We start from the raw sequence: 25,005 nt of genomic DNA, 5'->3' as shown, positions 1-25,005 counted from the left end.
CTGGCTTTACGACTAGGTATCAAGTAAGCCCTGTCAAAGCCTTTGGTTTTGATCTACCGAAAAGTCTTCTTTTGTTTGTCTTTTTTAGCCAATATTTTGAATTGCTGGTGTGTTCAATTTAAAGTCTGTTTGCATTTTGGCTTAAAGATTTCAACGGACGAAGGGTCTTTTAGTAGTCATTCATCAAACTGAGATCAAAATTGAGGGTCTGAACCAGCTACTAAATCAGAAGAGGTCAAAATCCAACTCCCTGTTAGGTCAAGAGCTTGTTGTTCAGGTGATTGACTTTCAAATTTATCTAATCGATCAAAGATGTTTTGGCCTATTGAAAGGTATTATTTTCCAAGGTCTGCCCATTAACGACTAAGACTCCCTACCCGCTATTAGGGCTTATCTGGCTACAGGTATCTATTAAATCATTTTCGTGACTAGAAGGAGGTAAAAACAAAGCTGAGGAATGTGTTCCCCGCCCCCTACCTGTCTGATTTCGTTTTTAATTGGATGGCCGAAGTATTTTTGATGTAAGGAAACCTTTTTGTTGGTGTCTTGAAAGGCCACCGCCTGCTCGTCACCAGATAGGAATGACAGGAGGTAACAAAAAAGTAAGCCATCTTCCCATTCAGAAATGACAATTTTAATTTTAGTCTATTTTAATTCGGACAAGAAGACTTCAATGTTTTTCTTGGGGGAAAGAGGAGCGAGCCCACTTGGAACAGCAAATCTAATCACCGATAAGTAGTGAAGTAAATCGAAAGACATTGTTTGCTTTCAGTATTATTAAAATGGACTGTCTGCAATATCCCGGAAACGGACTGGAAGACCAGTTTTAATTTCAGGGAGCGTTAGGGGGGGGGTAAGTGGACCACGATTTTGGCCCGGAGGATGGAATGAAAAAGTGGGAGATAACAGTCAAGGAAAGTTTTCATAACAACTATGAAGTTAACGTGGTGGATTGGAAATGACATGGCGCGGTGGATAAGAGTAAGAATTTAATTTTTTGTGCCCCCAAAAAGCAAAGAAAAACAAAGGAAATTTCGAGTTTACTTCCCTTGGCGGATTAATTTGAATTTCAACTTTCGAATGATAAAAAATTCGCATTCCTACGTTGGAAGATTAAAACGTAGAAATGCAGAAAAATAATATTTAAACAGTTTCAGAGGGAACTTAGATCTTAATGCACTTGAATATCGGGTAGAGTGAATTGACAAAAAAGAACAACAACAAAAGTTTCTCAACCCCCAACTAGAATAGGAATGTCTTTTTTCGCGGGTGGTGGGTGGTCAGGGGGATATTAGCTGCCACTAGATTTTGAAAAACACACTTGTTTGGAGTATTTTCACTGAAAAATGCCTAATTTTCAAATCTCTAAAATAAATTGCCCCCTCCGCGGTAAATTTATAATTTTTTCATCCTCCTCTACTTTTTCGTGAAGTTACGCCGCTGAATTAGAACCAGGCGGGTAATTGAGTGTGCACAAAGGTTCGGTCGTTCGGCTGAGGTATCAAAAAGCCTCTTCTTTGTGTAAGGTCTGATGCCTAAAGCGCCATTAACGCTGTACGTTATTTTCTGTGCTTAGTGGTCTGGTTACGTAACGTTAAGCATAACCTTTCACGCTCAAAAAGTCATTTCAAACTAGACCAACCTCCATAAAATCCTCGTAATAATTATTTAAATCGTCATCAGCAAGGTATTTAAAAATAAAATGTAGAATGGAGATTCAAGCTTTGATCAGAAGTGAAAGGCGCCTTCAGATTTCATTTTAAGTATCTGATTTCTCTATGTTCAGTATTGTAGTTGTTTTATATAACTTTTCACACCTGCGCTAGTCCTTCCACCATAGGGTAACGAAAAGATCTATAAAACCATCATATTCATCGTCTAAAATCATCACGAGCTCATCATTTGTAAAAGAAGAAGAAAAAGTGGGGTAGAAATGAATATTCAAGCGTGAAAGATTTTCTAGGAAATGTTTATTAATTATTTTAAAAACTATACTAATTGCTTATCTATAAATTATTTTTAATAGCTGCTACGACTTTTCATTACTTTAGATAAACTTACAAAATATGAAACTCCAAGAATCCGTTATAAATCCGGTGGATATGAGGAAACATTTAATAAAGCGTAAAAGACGCTTGCGGCTTACGCTAGTCCTTCCACACTAGGTTAACGAAAAGATCTATAAAACCATCATATTCATCGTCTAAAATCATCACGAGCTCACCATTTAAAAAAGAAGAAGAAAATGTGAGATGGAAATGAATATTCAAGCGTGAAAGATTTTCTAGGAATTTTTTATTCATTAATTTACAAACTATACTAATTGCTCATCTAGAAATTATTTTTTATAGCTGCTACTTTGACCTTTCATTACTTAAGATAAACTTACAAAACTTAAAACTCCAAGACTCCTTTAATCTTCGCAATTTTTTCCCTAAATTCCTTGGAATTTTGGCTTGGAGGAAAGGGAGATATAACAGCAAAGAAAAATTGTCTCTACCTCTGAAGTTGGTGTGATGCAAACATTTAATAAAGCGTAGCGGCTTTCACACTTATTATGTGCTTTTATATATTAAGTGGTTAATTTATTAATAATTAATTTATTAATAAATTAAATATTAAATTAAATATTAATTTATTTAATATAAATTAAATTATAAATTAAATATTAACAATTAATTTATTAATTTCGCTAAGTATAAGCTTTCACGCTTAAACAATAATTGCATATTTTAACGTAAAGTCTTTAAGTTAGGCTAGTGTGAAAGCACTATAAAGAACTTCGTTAACGTGTACACAGACTTGTTTTCTAAAATGTCCTTGAAGACATTGAGATTAGCTTCAATCCAATCTCAGGCAGAATCCCCCTTATCTCACTTGTTTGCTAGTAGCTACCAAACGATTTTCTTTCCTTGTCAGCTTGATCTCAATCAAGAAGAATAGGGAAAGTCCATGATAAATCTGAACGAGAATAATAGCGTCACCTCGCGAGGGCTCTTGTGAATTCTTAAGATTTAGCCCAAGGTACCCAATCTTAAACACCTGCGATACACAGTACACAACCTTAGATAAACTAGTATGCACTCTTTAAGCTAATCATAGAATTTAGTATATACAATATTTAGTTCACTCTACAATTTATTAAGGTTGCTTTGATGGTTTATTATTTATTTGGACTGCTCCTTCGGACAGCTTTGAGTCAGGCTCTTTGGCAGCCCTGAAGACTTTTGTTACCATCTATGTTGTAAATATTTTTTTTTAATAAGAGTAAACAAAGGAAAAAAAAAGATAAAGCTAGACTGAAAATGCTGCACCTAGTAAGTATTCCCTCCAAGATCTGTCAGTAGGATTCCTTCTGGAAAGTCATAAAAGGATGAGTAAAAATGAAGCCTCATGCACCCTTTTGCCGCTACGAAAAGGATTGGACCATAATTAAGACGTAAATATTACTCATTGCTAGGGGGTCGTCAATTCTATCCTGGTGTATATCTCAGAGTGCAATATGTTAAAACTCGTGTGGGATACTTCTGCCCCTTCATATCTTTTCATGCCACGTATGGAAGACTGCGCCGCATGGTACACTTCTGCCACATATGCTGCACACCACTTGCTGCACATGGCTTTTAAAAGTGAATAGCTCCTCGGCTGACGCCAAGATTCTTTTCTTGCTAGAAGAAAATATTCTTAAGAAAAAAAATATCTTCCTAACTACTTTTCATATTGTATTAAGTCTGAATTACGTATTTGAGATTTCTTTTGAAAATTATCTGATGGATATGTGTCTGTAATAGCCTAAAGATATAGAACTCTTTAAGTCGGGGGAAATATATATTCCCCCCATATTAAAAATAAATATAAAATAATTAAAATATATAATATTAAATATTAAAAATATTATATATTAAAATATTGAAAATAAATATACATACAAATATTTATTATATAAAAATATTATTAACTATAAAAATATTAAAAATAAATATACATAACATTCAAAGTATTATGCAAACGTTCTACTTTTTTTATTTAGTTCAGCGGTTACCAGTTCAGTTTATTTAATCAGGGGTGATCTATTCATCCCCATTCCCGTTCCTAGAGCAACATGTTCTCTGGATAGACCATTTCGAGCAGAAAGATACTAAGCCTAATAATATCCATTAGGACCCCCTTTTCACCTGTTGGAATGTTTGACGTTCCTCTAGTCAACAATAGAAATATATTGATTTGCCCCCTCCATACCAGAGGGAACGCGTAAACGATTGGATTGTTGCCAGCTTCCTTATGTTGTTCTAATTCTTTTGTGCTGGAGAAAAAAACGCCACGACACGAGCTTAGAGAGTAGTCTTTGTTCAATAGTAGGGGGAAAACTGTTTCATATTTCTCAATTAAGGTGACGGTAGTGAAATCGGTCAGTTGAAAAACAAAAATCGATTTTTTCTTTAGTTCCATTTCATACCTTTTTACCGTTGTTTAGTAGCATTCAGTAGGGGTGGATCAGGCGGGACTGGGGGACCTCCCCCCAGATTTTTCTGACGCCCTCGTTTATTTTTTCTCTTTTTACCCTGTTCTGAATAAACTTGTCAGTTTGGTCAATTATTGGAGACCTTGTCACGTTGCCCCCCCCCCAGATTTCGCTCTTGGCCCGCCTTTGGCATCCAGCACCTTTCTTTCTTATTACATTTTTTTTTATTTCGATTCGATTTCTATTATCCCGTATCGCACTTATTGGATCATTTTTAGTAATTTATGTAACTCATTGCATATATATATATATATATATATATATATATATATATATATATATATATATATATATATATATATATATATATATATATATATATATATATATATATATATATATATATATATATATCTATACTTTAAGCAACCAGTAAAAAATTTCAGTTGTCTGAGAAGGTCTGTGTTTATTCTAATTCCTGATACTCCCTGGTGCAATCCGGGCCTTAACGTCGTGGGAAAAGGATTCCTGGTCATTTTTTAAAACCATTTTCCTTTATTTAATCATTTATCTGTAAGTCTCGTTCTGACGATATCTGAAAGTTTTGGAGAAAGTTTCAATTAGAAAATATCTATCTTCTCAATTTGAAATGTACTGAACAAATCTCAGGGATTTCGTCGAATCTATTTTTATAATTGGCTATTTATAGAAATATAATACTTTATTAAATGTATTCTTTTATCAAATATAAAAAAAATTCTATTATTATACATTATATTTTTTTGTATTATAATTTTATTTTTATTAAATATAACATTTTCTTTAAATATAATATTTTATATATAAATAAATGTTTTTAGAAACATATTTGAAATGGCTGGTATTTATTGAAGACACTAATAAAAATTAGTTCTTTCTTCTGTTGAATTTAAATTTTATAAATATGAAAAAAATTCTGTACGTTAGTCCAGCTTTGCTGTCTTGAATTTTCGTGGGTAAAATTGCAAGAGGAGAAATAATAATAATAATAAAAAATAATAATAATAATAAAAATAATAATAATAATAAAAATAATAAAGTCAGTTTTCAACTATGTGACTCTTAAACACACCAAAAAAGTAAGCTTTATTCAGGCTGTGGATTTGTAGGGCCACCCTTAATGAATCTGCTATTGTAGGCTGGAAACAGAAAACAACGTCTTTACAAATAGTCCTTACTATTCATAACGAGTACAATAAAGGCTTTTAAATCTTTAAATAAATCAACGAAACAAGAGAAAAATTATATTGAAGACTAACAGATAAGCAACAAAGAAAAATGCCGTACAGAGTAGGCAAAAGATATTTGATAGAAAGAGTGTGATTCGTAAAGAGGGGGAGAGGGTATGCTTGTTTCCTCCGTAAGAAGGAGGAAGATGATTTGGATTATTTTCTCTGCGCCTGGCAGGTGCTTTGTGATTTAAGGGGGAAAATACTTTCATGGGATTGATTTGCTGCTTACATTTCTCCCAATAGAAACCTAGCAACAGTAACTCGGAGTTGGTATGTATATTGATAAAGACTTGGAAAGGAGGAACGTTTATGCGATTAAGTCACTTTGTTTTAGATTACGTTTTTTTTTTGCTTTGTAGTTTTTTTTATTTGTTTTGTAAGTGATATCCTTGTTTATGGCCCAGGACCGTATCCAGGATCTTTTGGGGGAGGGGGATTTCCAAAAGGATTTTTTCTAGGGGGTTGTACAAAAACTTAAAAAACATCAATTTTTTATACTTTTTTTGTTACGTTTTTGCGAGATGGAAAAAACATTTCGGGGGAAACATAACCTCCTGGATATGGCCTTGATATGGTCCCTGGGCTATTGAAATACAAGGATCTATCTATCTATCGGTAAATATAGTTGGATAACCAAAAATGCTGTGACTCAACAACTTCTCTATGTTTTTACTGGGTTTAAAGTTTACACAGGAACCAATAAGATTTCAAAGAGATGGAACTATTGACCAGCCTTTCTGGCAGACGCTAAAGCCATAATGGAATTGGCTTACGAAAACATATCACAGGCGAAAACCAATAAAATGAAAACACACTTCGTCACAGAATTACAGAAAAGTCATTCGATTTTTTCTTTGATAGAGCTTTGATATATGGCAGATTTTTGATATTTGATTTTTTCTTTGATATATGGCAGAATTGAGACAGTCTCGGAGATATTACATTAACGGTGTGGCGAATACATTATAATAGCGGTCCCTTCCACGTTTAGGTGCGATACTGTATCATAGATGTTGTTTCGCTTTTAATCTTGCATAAGTGGTAGGACAGAAGTTTCACTAATCATGTGATATGTATTAGCGACTTGGGAGCTTTTCATAAAGCTAGTTCTCTTGTTACTCCGGAAACCGAGCTGGGTCACTGAGAAACATCCCTTGTGCCCCTCTAAAATTGCCGAATTCCAGACATAGCTGAAGTCTCATTTAATAAAGCAAGTCGACGCTCACTGGAAACAAGACAACTTTGATTCCGCTTAATCATGATCTACTTTTGAGAAGAGGTTGTACCTTTGTGATAGGAGACTTTTATTAATACTAAGGCAAAGCCTACTGAGTTACTATCAGATGGACAGAAAAGAAGCAATTAAGTAAGTAAAGAAAAACGATATTTTGGCTGAGCAGAAACAACAATATGTTTCTTAATATGTCGTCCAAATTGACGCAGAATTAATGTATTAGGGGATACGACAGGGGGAACGTGTCCTTAAAACTACCCCCTGGATCCGCCCCTGCAGATACTTACTGATTGCACTCTGCGACAATGGTCATAGGAAAATGATGATAAGGTTGGGCAAGTGATCCGGTGATAATACTGTTTGACTCAGAATGAATTACAAGCTAAATTTAGTTTACTAATAGTATATATATATATATATATATATATATATATATATATATATATATATATATATATATATATATATATATATATATATATATATATCATGAAAAGAGAAATCACCAATGCAACAGCACAAACACAAAAAAAAAAAAAAAAAAGGGAGACAGAAGGAGAAAAGGAAGACTGTTTTCCTAAATTAGTGATTAATATAGACCAGCACTTGAATGAGGCCTTAACCCTACTCATCCATACAATCACATAGGTCAAACAGCATAGCCATACACAAATAACCATAAAGAATAATCCATGGACAGGCAGTCACGTCGTCAATAAGTATTAGTCGTCATTTACCAAACAATAGAACAAATAATAAACACAAATAATTCAGAGGCAACAACCCAACACAAGGGCTCATCAGGAGAATACACTGGCCTATATAGGGCTTCGCCACTTTAAATTCTCTACCCAGCCAAGTGTTGTGGCTACCACAGAATATCCATGGCATCCCCGTGTCAGGTATCACCCCCAAAATACATGCCTATGAAAGAAAAAAAAAACAGCAAATGTAAAACAACCATATATATATATATATATATATATATATATATATATATATATATATATATATATATATATATATATATATATATATATATATATATATTTCCTAATTTTTAAAAATAAATATAGTTGTGTAAGTTTCCACTTAGTCAACTAAAACAGTCTGAGTTCACTGTTCCTTGTACTTTCAGCTGTTTATTTTTAAACGCTGTTTATCTAAATCATTTACTGGTTATATTCAATAAGAAAATTTACCCTGTTGGTGCAAAACAAAACCATAGTGCTTATTAATTTCTATTTCTTGGGTCTCACTTAAAAACTAATTTACTCAGAAAACAGGTATAATACAATATGCATTTTTTTTTCCTTTTGAGCAAAAATTACAAATTTAGGTTAGGTTAGGTATTGAAATGGTATTGAAAGAAAATGGTATTGAACAATCATCTATATTTGTTCAATAGCGGCTGTAGATACGGTATTCTTTTTAACCCGTTGTTCACTAAACATCACAATTTTTGCCCATACTTAGTAATTGTCGTTTAGTTCTGAATTTATCATCTAGCTCTAAAAATCTGTATGTATGTTGTTACTGTGAATGTCCGAAATTCCTTTTTCTCTGCTTGGATTCAATTAGCTTTGCGAGTAACTTTTTCAGTCTTATGAAGCTATGATGGTAAAAGCTAAAGTTGGGTTAGATTTTGTTAATTTAGGTCATGTTAAATTTGGTTGTAAATATCAGAAACGGGTTAAAAACTTAATATAAGCTAACCTAACCTACCATTATCAAACCTCAAAAAGCTATTTCGGACGTTGACTGGTGAATGTCGACATTCGCAAATTTCAGACATTCACGGTAACATATATATTTGTTCACCATCTCCTATTTATGTCCAGCCATGGTATATATATATATATATATATATATATATATATATATATATATATATATATATATATATATATATATATATATATATATATATATATATATATATGTTTGTTGAATCAGCTGATTGTAATTTAGTTTTTTTGCTCTTTTAGTGATTTTTTTTACAAAAGTAAAGAGCGGAGCTGTCTTGAACAGAGTAAAAAAAAAATGACAAAAATTATAATGAACAATGAACTAAAAGTTATAAGAAACAGATAATAGGTTTATAGCACAAACACATATATATATATATATATATATATATATATATATATATATATATATATATATATATATATATATATATATATATATATATATATATGTGTGTGTGTGTGTCTGTGTGTTTGTGCTATAAACCAGGGGTATACTGGGGAGGGGGCTCGGGGTCTGGCCCCTTGAATCCTAAATTTTCTCAAATTTCTGTGGCTTATCGTTAAAACTATCAAGGCTTTTTTTTATTATTGCCCCCTTCCCTGAACAGAATTTCCTGCGCACTTGCTTGATTTGTATTCTTTCAACTGAGGTGTCAAATACGGCTTTCTACCTAGTCCACCGGGTTCCTCAGGGCAGATGTACTTCTCAATGGTAATTTAGACTTTCTGCACGAGTTGCTCAACCCAGGGCGCTTATAACATACTTCAAATTTTTCCCTCATATTCCCACAATCAAAATGTTCAAGATTTAATAGATACATTTAAGACAATCATCGGACAGGGGCCTGTAATTCCCTATTTCCGGACCCAGACAATTTTTCTCACCTGTCAACATGCTTTATAATTGATGAATGTGTTTACCATTTGAATTGTCTTTTTCAACCAGCATGCTACCAACATAGTAATAGCCACCCCTCTTGAAGAGGGTCTTTGGAGGTTATTTTGTTTTTGGCTCTCACGGGCGTGATAGAATGCTGAATAAGTGACAAAAGCGTATTTTCTGTCTAGCGTTTATGTGAAAATTGCCTGTCATAACAGCCAATTCGTCATTTATTTCTACTTCTTCCAAACAACTTCACATTTTAGTTTTATAAACCTTATACTTAGGCTAATGCTTCTCGGGCCACTAAGAGATACCATATCATGAACCCCAATGCTACCTTGTATTGTATACCCAATCCTTGCCGATATATTGAACCATATAAAAACTAAATTAATAGACATACAAGTTTTTTTGCGTTAATTCTATGCTTGGAGGGTGACGCGTAACTTACTCCAACATTTTAAAATGAAATAATTTTTTCAATAAATCAATTTTGATTTTTTTTTCTTGATTATAAAATTAAATTGTGAGAAATCCAAATGTAAATAATTTCACACCCCAAGAAAAAGTTTAGATAAATTAATTTTATTTTGAAAGTGGACGCTCAGTTATGTAACACAGATATCTTTTATATGCCGTTTCGATGTTAGGTAATCTCCTATTAAGCCTAGAATAATTGACTTGACGAAGTGATTTGAAGAACATTATTCTGTTGGTGATAAATCACGACCTGGTCGGGGCCCTTCAGTACATACGGCTGAATACACTAAAAAATGTACGGGCTAGCATTGAGGACGACCCAACCACATTCATGATCGCGTAAAACTTTTATTACGTTATGTCACGTGATAATGTTTTTATACAAATCAAAATGTAAATCCAATCTTTAGACTATGTAGTAAATAAAAGAATTAATAATATACACTCATTTACACAAAAAGACATTTTATTTTAAAGTGATAAAGCGACTTATGTGCCGCCTTATGGTACGTCATGGATTTCCCTTTTATTTTAATGTCGTTTTTCTTCTTTCCTCTCTTTTATTAATTAAATTAGAAAAAAACTACTTTTTTTAACTGAAAGTAAGGAGCGACATTAAAACTTAAAACGCACAGAAATTACTCTGTATATGAAAGGGACTGTTCCCTCCTCAACGCCCCGCTCTTTACGCTAAAGTTTGACTCTTACTCTCAACTCTACTTTTTAAAACACTAAAAAATATTAACGTAAAGAGCGGGGCGTTGAGGAGGGAACATCCCTTTATTATTTCTTTTCTATTATTTATTATTTCTATTATCTCATTTAATTTCTGAACGTTTTTGAATTAATGCATGTTTTGAATTTGTCTCTCCGCACATGAATAATTGATACGAAATTTGCGTATTAATTTATTTTTCAGCTAAATGGCTTTCTCATAGTTTTGATCGGAGGATTTTGAGAAAAAAGGAGGGGGGGGGGGGGCTGTTCCCCTCCAGTTTTTTGGTTACTTAAAAAGATAACTATAACTTTAATTTTTTACGAACGTTTTTTTTTAGTAAAAATATACGTAACTTAGGAATTAAACCTACGTAACGAACTCCTATATTCGTATGTTTTTACTACATGGTTGAGGGGGTTCGCCCCTTCGTCAATACCTCGCTCTTTACACTAAAGCTTAAATTTTGTCCCAGTTCCTTAAGAATAACCCCTGAATCACAAAGGCCGTGGGATAAATAGTTGAAATTACTATAAATACTTGAGCGTGAAGAGCGAGGCATTAGGAGGAGACGAACCCCTCGTATGCGTAATAGTTTCTGTTCGTTTTAAGTTTTGATGCTGCTCCTTACTTTCAGTTGAAAAAACTTTTCATATTTTTTATTCATTTTTTTAAATGCTAGAAAATCCTGCGCCCCCTTCATGGAAATTCTCTTCCCCCATGACGAATTCCTTAATGGAAAGTTCCCCCCACATAACCCTCTCCCCTCAACTCCTCCCTCCCTACCAAAAAACCCAGAAAACGTTTATACACTTCTCAATTACCATTACTATATGTAAACACTGGTCAAAGTTAGTAACTTGCAGCCCCTCCCACGGGAACTGTGAGAGAGTGAGTCGTCCTCAAAGACATAGTTATTAGGTTTTCCGACTGTGCTGAATAAAATGGCTATCTCAGAATTTTGATCCGGTGACTTTGGGAAAAAATGAGCGTGGGAGGGGGCCTAGGTGCCCTCCGATTTTTTTGGTCACTTAAAAAGGGTATTAGAAATTTTAATTTCCGTCAGAATGAGCTTTTTCCCACGATATTCTAGGACCACTGGTTCGATACGAAGACCTCTGGGAAAAAAACAAAAACAAAAAGACAAACAAATAAACACGCATCCGTGATCTGACATGCGTGATCTGGCAAAAAATACAAAATTCCACATTTTCGTAGATAGGAGCTTGAAACTTCTATTGTATGGTTCTCTGATACGCTGAATCTGGTGGTGTAGTTTCTGTTAAGATTCGATCACTTTTAAGGGGTGCTTCTCCCTATTTTCTAAAATAAGGCAAATTTTCTCAGGCTCGTAACTTTTGATGGGTAAAACTAAACTAAAATCAGCATTAAAATGCGATTCTTTTGATGTAACTATTGGTATCAAAATTCCGTTTTTTAGAGTTTTGGTTACTATTGAGCCGGGTCGCTCCTTGCTACAGTTCGTTACCACGAACTGTTTGATATTATACTACGTGTGTTATTATATTCACAACGAGTCATAAATACAATAAATTTGACTCCCAATCTTCACTGGGATTCCATGGATAAATTTATCAGATAAGGGGTTTAGATTATTCATGAAACTGAAGTGGTTTAAGCAGGAAAAGTAGTAGGCTGTGTTTAATTGGAATTGCAAAGAATTGAATTGTGAACTTTTGACAAGTCAACTCAGTTTGATATCACTGCTAGGAGTCAAGTTGAAACGTCCAGGAAAGTTTTTCGGGGTTTGGGGGGAGGTTAAGAGGACTCTGCGTTTTGTACTTGGGGAAGGGCTTGAAACCTTTTGCACAGATCCAATAAGCCATACAATACAATTTTAGGGCGTTGTAGTTTTAGTAAGTCTGATCTGTTTTGCCTCATTGCTTGGGGATCGCATTGATACTTCCAGTAAAAGTTTTCTTTGTCCTTAGGGGGGGGGGGTAATTTTGTTTGACTAGAGGGCAAATCATTTTTTCTTTCTTGTTAGTCTTATTAGTTTTCTTGTTATTTCTTTCTTTCTTATTATTATTTTTATTATTTCTTTTTTTCTTATTATTATTCTTTTTTCTTTTTTCCTATTATTATTCTTGTTATTTCTTTTTCTTATCATTATTCTTTTTTCTTATTATTAATCTTGTTCTTTCTTTTTTTCTTATTATTATTCTTCTTGCTTCTTTTTTCTTACTATTAATCTTGTTCTTTCGTTTTTTTTTCTTATTATAATTCTTGTTGTTTCTTTTTTTCTTATTTATATTGTCGTTGTTTCTTTTTTTCTTATTATTGTCGCTCAACGGGCTCTTTGATTAGTTTACATATTAACACTTTAGATTCCTATGAGGTCTGAACGGCCGGTCCCTTCCTCTGGCTATAATATTTTAGGAGATCCTGTAAATACGAACTCGGCACAGTGATAACTGAATCATTTGCAGGGGAGCGAGCCCAGGTCTTGTCAGGTGAATTGATTATTATCTCACTGCCTTGAATTACCTAAGGGATACATCAACACTTCACGAACAACCCTTCTGGCTATTCAATCCAAGTAGCCAAGGTCACTTGCTACCTCCTTAATATTGATGACTCGGCAAAGAGCTTATGCATGTTTTGTCCAAGAATATAATAGGCAATCACCCTCTGACCCACCCTCTATTTGTCAGGCTTTCTATAGATTCACTGGTTTAAATGAGGTGGTTTGATGTCACTTTTGTGGCGCCTTGGTGTGATGGCTTTTATATTTAGACTCAAAGCAAAATTTACATGGAATAACAATCAAAAGTTGTTTGTACGTCTGGAGATCTCGAGTTGCGTATAAATAAATATACTAAGTTGCGTGTAAGAAGTCGATAAGTATTTTCTACATAAACGTTAACATTGCACATACACGTAACGTTACACGTTAACGTAACATTAACGTTAAAACGCAGAGCATAATTTTCTGCCTGGCTTGAGAGATTTGTTGAGATGGATTTGGGTTTTTGTGTTTGGTCAGCTGGGTTTTTGGTGTTTTTGTGTTTTTGGTGTATGTTCAAGGATATACATCTTTTAGTTGAACGAATTGTTGTTTTAACGAGGAAGGGTGACGGACAGACGTTCAAATGGTCTCTAGATTCGCAAAGCTGTGTACTAATGAAAAATACAGATATAATAAAAATATAGAATATTATTGATAAAGAGAAATAAAAAAAATATCATATTTTCCATTAGACTTCTATTTTTGACTGCAAGTTTATAGGTCATGATTGTTCGACCAGTGTGCGATTCCACTGAGTCATTTAAAACGCATCTGTAAAAATCAAAATGGCTTTTTACACTACCCCAGGCTCTTGTTGTGCCACTTGCGATTTGATATATGGGTTTGTCCGATATAGTAAGAAAAGTTCTGCGTTTTTCTTGAAGCCGCTTTGTCTGAGACGCTCTGCATGAAAGAAAGACTTTTTTGTGTATTAATTTATGAAACTTTTCCAAAGAAATAAAACCCGAAAGAAGAGGAATTAGAAATAAAAAGGAATTAGACGTAAAGCCTTAATGAGTCAATTTTTCGATTTACGCCTTGCTGGGTGCAATTTGTGTTTTGAGTAATCTGTTTTTATTTGTCATAACATCAACAACAAGATAAAATGTGAATGGAGTTTTACTGCTGATGATGAAGACTGTATATATGTTCGAAATATCCAGTTAAATAATTTTATATCTGTTCACTGTCAATTAAAAGGTTTCATCCCTATTTTGAACTGTTACTTTCAAAATGTGAATGCTAATCAAAGCTAAAAAATAAGAGCTACCAAACATAAGAATGGGGCTCCCCCACAACCTTTAAAAGCCTTGAGTGCAATTTGCGCTTTACTAAAAACAATATGTAATTCGAACCATGCAATTTTATTTGTCGAAACAACAACAAAGGCAAAAGAATTGCAATGCTATTCAATAATAAAGAAAAGGAAAACTATTCTTGCAATAATTGTGTTTCTGGCCTCATAATTGAGGGTAATCCCACTTAGAAATCTATCCATGGTAGGATCTATTATTTTCAAGTTTGATGTGGCTATCAATTTTAGTCTCTGTTCCAGGTTTCCTATATTCACCATAGTAATTTCTGTTCGTTAAGTTTGGAATACTATGTAAATACATTTCTGCTCGTTTAAAAATTGATCATTGTTCGATGATAAAATTAATTTCGTAACTTTTAGCATCAATCCTTGGTTTTAGCACATATTCCTTGGCTATTCGGAGTCAATCGAGTGCTTGCTGCTCGGTCGCAAAAATGTAAAAACTTTAATTTGTTCAGATTGGGTTGTGAAAGGCTCATTTAGCATTTTGGCTAAACAACTGCTTTTATCTTAAATTATATTAAAGATAATATTGAATTCCACCCCCTACGGCAAGCACGTCTGAATTTTTCCGAGAGAGTGTGTTAAAAAAAATAATAAAGTAAGAAGGTATTGTATTGTATTGTATCTATTTAACGACGCTTCTTGACTACTAAGGTCCCTGCGTCGGCCCTGCAGTGCATTGCTGCAGCATTATTCGATCTCTGGGTCCCGTATTACCAAGCTAAGGTCAAACCCACTGCGCCACCGCAGGACAAAGTAAAAAGGTAGAATTAACTCTAAGGCCTATTTGAAATACCTTGCGCTAAATGTACAAAAATCAACGAAGTGGGTAGCCCCTTGGCCATAAATCTACCTAGCGGTACCTACTTTCCCCCAAGGGTTTAAATATAGTCTTTTGTGCACCTATATAGAAAAGATCAAATATGCTTTAACAGGTGGATATTATTAGTCTGATCACTAATACCTATTGTATTTGCTTATCGAGTTCTCCAATTTCTGTCAAGTAGTGGACAACACGTTGACAGGTTTGGCGTAAATGAGCGTCTGCTCTGAGTAGGGACACTCGTTTCCCCCAAGGTCTTGTCAGGCTAATCGCTATATTGTTAGGGAAAAATATTTCTTGATTGCTACCTTAGATCTTCTTTTGTGAGACAGTCGTAATAGGCTTTTCTTACTTATCAAAGGTATTAAATGCCTCTGTGTCTTGTGGTCTAATCCAGCCGTGAAAATGTAATTTGATGTCGTCCCCCCTCCAGATTTTAAAGAATGTTTTTATTGTGATTTTTTTTGCGATACAATAGAGAATATCGTATATCCTTTTGTCAGTTTATATCCAATGATAATACACAGGCTGGATATTGTAAATGTATATATAGTGTAACAGATTATAAAATGTCAAGGAACATATAAAAAACTTCATATTAGATGTTGTTTCGTTACGTTACATTTGTGTATATTGTGGTATTTTCTGTTACATTGAATTTGGTCAGTTTTTATATACATTTTTTTTCCTTTATATTTTTCAATTTTGGAGTTAAAAAAAATGTTAGAATTTAATTGAATTCAATAGAAAAAATACTATGTGCGCACTAATTAACTGTGCTTGGAGCAATTCCTCAAATGTCAGAAATTTTGTGGTGGTCATTTCATAATATTACTCAATTATGACCTTGTTAAAAGTTATACCAAGATTATAGGGCAATGGAACTCTCCACAGAAATCTCATAAGTGGTACCTGTGAATTAGAACCTACTAAAGGGTAGTAGTTGAAGATAGTAAGGGATTTCTGGTCTTTTAGTTGACCAGAAAGCGCTTACATTAATCCAGTGGTTCCCAATTGGTTTCGGGCCATCCCCGACCCAGGCATTCCAAAAATACTGATGCCCACTCGTGATATTAAAATTTTGCTGTTCATAATTTTACACGTATTCACCTGAAGGAAGCTTGAAAGGCCTTGGTATTTGGTACAATCATGGGTGTATTGAGGGGCAGATGTCCCCAACCCCCTAGAACTTAATTTACACTAGATACGGCTGAAAAACCAAAAGGTTGTAAAAGCAGTTAAAAAAGGTAGATGGCTAAAAAAAAGCAGTTGAAAAAAATGTAGATCGTTGAAAAAGCTGGAAATAAAAAGCTTGAATGACAGAATAAAATTCAAACAAGAAGCAATTATCCATGATGTCTTGGAAAAATTTATTTCTAATCCAAGAAGATTAATACTGAAGCTTATTGATGCATTATGATGCTTGGTGATTACTTATTAATAATGATTTCGTAGGTATGATAGAACTTGCTGACAGTCTAAGGTTTTGTGAACTGTCAATATAACTTCAGCTTACCCCCGCCCTTCATCACAGAATCGGCTGCCCCCTCCCCTCCCCCCTAGAGAAGAAGCTACGTACGCCGATGATACACCAACTCGGTATCTTTTTCAGGTTGCTCTCTAGGCATTTTTATGGTAATGAAAAATATTATCCTCATAAAACTCCTTTTATATAAGGCAATGCTATATTTATATTATTATTGCAATTTTGCTTTTATGCTTTTATGCAATTTTATGCTTTCATATTATTGCAATGCTATCTTGCATCTTTTTGAAATTTGTAGGACCATTATGTTATTTTCCTACTGAAACCAGCAAGCCACAGTTTTTACTTTGTTTTCTCTTTTCTTTTACTCTTCTCGACATTTTTGGGGTTGAGTTAGCTTTATTTTCTTTTAACGGTTAATCCCCACTCTAGGCCTATTCTAAGGGACTTTTTGCAATCAATCTTTGAAAAGCGAATTATTTTTTACAGGTCGAAACGAATTGATTGCTCGATATATCAAATTAAGAACGGGAAAAACGCGAACTAGGAAACAGGTCAGTTCTCATATTCAAGTCCTGGCAAGACGGAAACTAAGAGAAATTCAAGCTAAATTAAAGGTAAGAAATACGATTCTAATGAGATGGGACAGAAAGAAGGGGCTTAGCCAAAATTCAATTTCAAAGGGTTTCCAATTCATTTCGGGGGCGGTGCGACTCCGCGAAGAATTTCTAATTTCTTACCACTAGCGTTTGAAATGTGTACCCTTCAGTGAGATTGAGGGAGAGGATTTTTCACGAACTCTTGATTGACATTTTGTTACGAAATTGCGATAGTTATTTTCTGGCAATAATTATTGTCTGGCTGGCTTTATTTAAAAAGGATTATCTACAAATTCCTGGTAGCTATTATTTTAATTTCTGGCAGGATTTCTGTGGGGAGGTTTTTTTTAGAGACTTCTGGTCAAGACCGTATCCAGGGGAGGGACTAAGGAATTACCCCCCCCCCAATATTTTCCATAGGAATTTTTTATAGCTTTAAGTACCCGTTTCAATGACCATATATCAAACTATAACTTGTATGCAGAAAGTCATTTGATACCACCTTCTAGTGCCGTAATGAATGAAATAAATGAAATATCGTGAATAAATAATTGAAATATCATGAATGAAATATCAATATGGCTAGGTCACGTTTTACAGACGACAGTCTGCGAAGAATCGCTGCTGTTCTCAAGAGTATGGAACTTGAAACTCCGGTTGCCTTTTATTCAGGGGTGTCTCAATTCACAAAATGTAAAGGGAAGGAAATGTATTTTTAAAATTCCAGGGGGACATTTAGGTCCGAAATACCGAAATTGTCCAGAAATTCTGGACACTTTTTATTCTAAATACGAAATTCAACTAGTTTATTTTTATTTATTGCCCCCCCCCTTGAAAATGTTCTGCGTGTTTGCCTGATGTAAGTGGTAAAGCTAAGATTTAAAGAAAAAAAATATTTATGTGTTTAACGTCGTATTTTTCTTAAATATTGCGAAACGAAACAATGATACATCCACTAGGGGCCTAACAAAAAGCAGGGCACCAGGGCTGTATCCAGGATTTTCTTTTTTTGTGGATGGGGGGTGCAAAAGGATTTTTTTAGGATGACAAAAAAACGCATCAAAAATTTGTTTATATTCATTTTTGTTATGTTTTTTACGAGTCGGACAAAGATTTCGGGAGGGGGGGTTCAAACGTCTTGACCCCCCTCCCTTGGATACGGCCTTGCAGGGCACCCTCAAATTGTTTAGGAAGAGGTCATTGGATACGATTTAATGGAACTTAGAATTTAATTAGAGGAAGTTAAGAATGGAAGCTCTTAAGTCATTGAACTGAAGGAGGAACTTATGCAGCAGTGTTGGCACAGTAATGCCTCACCTGCCTTATGCAGCCTTAAGGCAGCCTTACTGCTGTCTTATGCAGCAGTAAGCCTCACCCGGCTTTATGCTGCAACGGGTTGACTTGGTGCTCTAAGCATAATTGGTTTGAGATGTGCCACGACTCCATAATTCTGAACATTTTTTTTAGAACAATGGCGAAGATAAATGATGCCAAGGCTAAAAATTGTTGTTTATAATCTTTGTAGGTCTCTTTTTATTGAAAGATATCCATTAAAAGGGAAGTCAATTTTTAATGATTACTACCTATAATATGACTTATGTGTTGTTTTTATGCATGTCAGGTTCCTCAGGAATTAATAAATTTCATGAAATATGCATTGTAACGGAAACACTTTAAAAAATATTAGACTGCTTTTATATCCAGTAGCAGTGGCAACTCTAGCCTCTCTTTTCCCCTGGACAAAGTCTTGATTAGCCCCCCCCCCTTTCCCTCAACATTTTCAGGCCAAATTTTAACAAAATCTTCATTTATTAACAAAATTATTTTAAATATATTAATTAAATTATACTTTATTTCTTAATTATTATTATCTTAATTTAATTATTATTATTGTTAAATAATTCCTATTTTTATTTATTTCTATTAATTAATTAATAACTTATTTTTGTTTATTATTTAATTTATAATTTTGATAATTAATAATTTTGTGATTATTTTCATTTATTAACTGCGGGTAGGCTACTTGTTGGTTATTGGAAACACACCCAACAAGTGAAGTTAGGTTAATCCTAATGAAATAAAACAAAACATGATGATAAAATAATACGCTAGAAGCAAAATTATTGAAACATAACCCCCCTGAAATGTTTGTCCATCTCGTAAAAAAGTAACAAAAATGCATGTTAACAAATTTCTGATGTGTTTTTGAAGTTTTCTGTGTATTTCCCCCCCTCCAAAAAATAACCCTGGATTCGGCCCTGCCTTGGCACCTTAGCATTTTCAGCCCCGTTTAAAGCGTCCATTAGTTCAGACTGTAAGCGCCTTTGTTCTGATTCTTAAATACACAAATTCAATTCACTAATTAAATTACCAAAAGCATGAAAAACTTCGGTTTTACTGATTCGTAGTAAGACTCTGAATGTTTGCCAGCTTATACAAAAGCTTCGTCTGCTTTGCATTTTCTGTTTGCTATTTTTATTTGAACGGTTAAATATGTATATTAATTTTTTATTCAGCTAAAAAATTGTCAGTCATCCACATTTATTGCAGTTTGGAAAGTAGTTTAGTCATCCCAATGTTTTATTTGCCAAAAAGTGAGGATGCATCAAAAGGCGAAGTAACATTTCTTACATTTTGTTGGAGGAAGGGCAACGCTGTATCGAGGGGGGAGGGCTACAGAGTATGACCAGTAACTCCCATTTTCACTTTCCAAATTTAACAACTGTTCTCCCTCTGCTTGCAAGGGGGAGGGGAGTAATTTACGGGGTTTAGACACCCCCCACTCATATTTTGGTCCACCGCCTAAAAATATAACATATATATATATATATATATATATATATATATATATATATATATATATATATATATATATATATATATATATATATATATATATATATATATATATATATATATATATATATATATATATATATATATAATATAACAAATTTTCGATGTGAAGTTTTTTTCATTTTATACCGCTTTCGAGTAGGGGGGGGGGGGGGAATGGGTTCTTCATACAGGTCGGTCTTTTTTTTACCGATCAATGTTCCATTTCAATAAGAATGCAGTAAAACTTGCGAATAAAAATTTGGGAAAAGTAAGTTAAAATCAGTGAAACTGCGATAAAATCGTGTGAACTTACACTAGAATTTCGTTTTCTCAATTTAACAACTATTCTACCTCTCCATAAGAGGGGGGGGGGTGCGGGAGCTATGTTTCACCCCCCTTCAAATTTCTTTTGACCGTAAAAGCGTAACAAAAGTGCATATAAAAAATTCAATACAGGTTTTAAGGTTTTTACTTTAAACCCCTTTTGAAAAAAAAATCCTGGATTTGCTCTCGGGGAGGAGGATTGAATTCGTGGGCTCTGAAGAATATTTTTCAAATGTAAATGTTCAACATTAAAAGACGTCTTATAGACTGTTTGGAATAGGATAAAGAACCCTAGTACGGAGTGATTATACATAGCAGGTACATGGAACTGATCCGCTGGGTTTGTCCATAGACCCTCGAAAAAATTTGAAGAAACGTGATAAAATATATGAGGATCAAATATTTACGTCTAAAATGGACTTTGCAACATTAACGTCGCATGTCACGTCTTGTATACCATCAACAGGTAGGTGAGAGGGTTTCGAAGAATATTTTGTGAATAATAAACTAAATTGAGTTAAATTAATTAAATTGAATCAATTAATTGAATATTCAATTAAACGAGTTGAAGCCACCCGAAACAATGTGACAAAGAAAACTAGTACAAAGTCCCTGCGCACAGGAAGTGGGTAAATCTGTGACTACCTCTCCCAAGGATTTTCCATGGTCCCCCCTCCCAAAAAACGTTGAAATGCATAAAGGTCAGACATTTAGGTCTAAAATACACTTTTCGTGAAAACTACCTTGTTTGCTAAATATTGCAGCCTAGAGAAGGCGCCTATTTGCGAACATCTACGATTAGATACTGTATAACCCCAGGCCCAACAAAATTAATGTGTAGGGAATGTACAGGTTTTAACTTACATCTTGATCTTGCCAAGAGGGAGAGATTTTACGTAAAATTGCCTGTTCACTTAACCTTATTACTGACTATTCTGCCCAATGTAGCCTCTGAATCCAGAAGCATCACTAACCACAATTTTATTCTATTGGGGGAGGGGGGGGGCTTTACATACAGGCTGATATTTTTTACCGAGAATAGTTCGCATTTCAGCAAAAGTGCAGTAAACTTGTAAATTAAAATTCGGGAAAAGTCAATCAAAATCATGGGGACCTAACGTTGGAATTTTATTTTATTTTTAAAGATAAAGATATTTTTATTTTTTTCTTATTTTCTCAAACAGCTGTTCAACAACTGTGACAGTGTTGTAACAGTATGTATATCCATTATATCGTTTGTTTCTTTGTCTCCATAATATTGGTACCAAACACCATGGGTAACTTAAAAGAGCGGGAATTGGCGCTAGTGTCGATAAAAAGCATCAACTTAATCTAGCGTTTGGCGACACTTGGCATTTTTTCAAGCTTGGTAATTTTTTTATCAGTGATTAAGATCATACACTTAATATTACCCTAATTTTTTATTAATTAATCAAATTTGTTGTTCCTATTATTACACTGAAAAATGCCAAGTGTCGTGAAACAGTAGATGGCGCTGACAGTTTTTCTTGTCGACATTAGCACCAGTTCCCATTATTATAATTTACCCATACTCTTTTATTGGTACTATTTGCCTTTCATATTTAATGTAGAAATATTTTCTTCTTTAGGCTTTGCAATATCTTAGGGGGTCCCCACTTTAAATAACCATTGTGCAGCAATTTTGCATGCCACACGTGGTGAAAGTGCTCAGGCGTGGTACGAACAAGCGTAGATGATGGAAATGTATCGCTTGCGATTAAGCAAATGGTGATCCATGGTCTATACCACTTTGTGGAGAATGTGTTAACCAAGTTGGAGGTCTACTTTTAGAAATTACGTAAACCAGGTGACACGTGACAAGTGTTGCGGAAACTGTGTCAAGAGTGGTGGAAAGTGAGTGACCCTTCGAGAATTTCTGAGCACATGCGCCTTAAGTTCTCCCTCCTGCCAAACAGTCTGTATCTTTTAAATGTCATGTTGATTTTACCACTATATCAAGTCATCCCACATACTTAGCCGAGTTAAACCACAGGAATTCTTATTTAGGTAGCTTCAAATTCTCTTGTTACTCAATTAGACAGTTGAGTTATTTTGAACATTAATGGAAGAAAATCCAGCTGCCCTGTCACAGAATCCTAGCCAGATATGTATGCCAGTTTTTTTTTTTTTGGGGGGGGGGGGTAGGGTCAGTAATAAAAAAAAGTTTTGTTGATAATTTGAACACAAACTGCCCGGAAATTCGAAGAAATTTGGGATTTAGAAGACCTGGGTACCTACCCCCTATGTACGTCCCTATCCTGGTCATTAAAAATCAAAGAATAATGGAGTTTTCAACAATTGTATTTTAAGATTTTGAGGTTGCAACGAAAATAGGGTTTTTATCGGGGGTGATAATTCACGAAAATTTAAGAGGGATTCCAAGGATTTATTTTTCAGTTTTCTTTTATAATGAACGCGCAAAACAAAGATATTTCTACAAATCTAGGGGCAGGGATAATTTTTTTTAATATTCTTTGTATTGAAAATTAAAAAAAAAAAACTATGGGGCTTACCATCCGATTGTTGTTCCTGGGTGTTCCATTTGATGAGTGTACATTTCTCAGAAATTTGCTGAAATATTTTCAAATAAAAAATGTTTTGCGAACTCCACAGTAGCTAAAGAATATTTGATTGAAATGGACCATTAAATTGCTTTCTTCTTACATTTGATTAATACCAAGTAATTCCATTGCCTCTGAGCTCTAAACAAGGTTTTGTTTTGTCTAAATTTTCGGAAAAATTTCTGACCCACTTGTTGAGACATTTCGAATGGAACGCAATTTCCCCAGGCAAAACCTCGTCCAAATGACTGTAAAAAATTTTCTCCACAAGAAATTGAGAGATTATATTGCTCCTAACAACTATCTTAACGACGAAATTGAGGTTGTTCTTGATTCATATTGGGCCGAATACTAAAGAGACACGGTTGCCAAAATGGCACAATGATTGAAATTTTGTAGTTCCATCTATTTAATAATCAAGAAAAATCATTTAAACGCAACAAAAACATACTTTCATAAATCATAGGAACTTAATATCTCCAATTTTTGATTAATAAAATTTCAGGAATGTTTAGGATTTAACTTCATTAGTGTACGCTAGTTAACTTTAGAATTATTCAAGCTAACAATCAAAACTAAATCACAAATTAAATATAATTTACCAGTCAAAAATATTTACCAGTGATTTCTATATATGCTGCAAAACTTACTACCAACAGTCAAGGGCGTGTCCAGATTTTTTTTTTTGGTGGGGGGGGGGGTACACACGAAAAACGTTTCAATTTTTCATATGCATTTTTGTTACGTTTTCACGAATCACACAAAAGATTCGAAGGAGGGGGGGTCAAACCCGGTAACCTTCACCCCTCCCTGGATACGGTCGTGCCAGGAAGCCTAATAGGCAGAGGAAACTTACTGCAGAAAATACTAAGTACGTTGATATCTTTAACTTTGACAGCCTGCCAATGAAACCTCAAATATTCTATTCTTAATTTTCTTTTCAGAATTCTTCAAAAGACGAAGTCCTTCGGCTCTATGGCTCATTTGGGCAGTTATATGGCTTATCACCACAGGATCAAGCGGCCAAAGAGAAAGCTTTACAATCAATGACATCTATGTCATCGGCCCAGATTGTTTCAGCCGCTGCTGCGTTAAAAGGACCGTCACTACCTACAATTGGAATTCCCTCATCTTATGCTCCAACGGTAAGCAGTACTCAATTCCTGCTCCAACCTTAACTGATTAGAAATGACATCCAGACCCGACAAAATTAATAAAAAAAAATCGACATTTATGTCACACCGTTCTTTCGTGCAACAAGGGGATAAATGCCGAGTAATTACGAATTATGATTCATACATGTTGTAGGCATTGGTGTAACCGCAGATTCTTCCTGTGTAACGGAGTAGGCATGGAAATTTAACGCCCTAAATTAATTTTAACGCCCTAATAACGCATACTTAATTAATTCATTAATTAAATCAATTTAACACCCTAAAATAACGCATAAATTAGCTTCACAATCGCTCCAGGAGATTAACCACAATGGATAGGTTAGGTTTTCTTGCTAATTCCATTGGAAAACTTCACTATTCTCAATTTTCTAATTTCAATTTTCTAATTCTCATATATATAATTAACTGTAGCATATATTCAAAATAGCAGTATGTATTATATAGCTCATGTAGCAGCTACATTGAAATAAATCCATTCTGTGATAGCCATGATAATATTACAAGATGTCATGATTGTATAAATATAATTATATA

At 34.2% G+C, this 25,005-nt stretch overlaps 1 protein-coding gene across 3 annotated transcripts in view; it reads left to right on the top strand.

Annotated features, from left to right (window-relative positions):
- The window catches only part of LOC136038485 (transcriptional enhancer factor TEF-1-like), a 189,240-nt gene that overhangs the window by 139,246 nt on the left and 24,989 nt on the right, over window positions 1-25,005 (top strand). For all 3 annotated transcript variants that reach the window (XM_065721560.1, XM_065721559.1, XM_065721561.1), the window contains 2 exons: window positions 17,443-17,570; window positions 24,241-24,441. In XM_065721560.1, coding sequence (XP_065577632.1) covers window positions 17,443-17,570; window positions 24,241-24,441 — 329 coding nt within the window. The remainder of the gene's footprint in view (window positions 1-17,442; window positions 17,571-24,240; window positions 24,442-25,005) is intronic.

Source organism: Artemia franciscana, chromosome 18 (genome assembly GCF_032884065.1).
Source record: "Artemia franciscana chromosome 18, ASM3288406v1, whole genome shotgun sequence".
Taxonomy (NCBI): domain Eukaryota; kingdom Metazoa; phylum Arthropoda; class Branchiopoda; order Anostraca; family Artemiidae; genus Artemia; species Artemia franciscana.
Note: the sequence above shows the minus strand (reverse complement) of the source record. Positions and strands in the feature narration are given on the sequence as shown.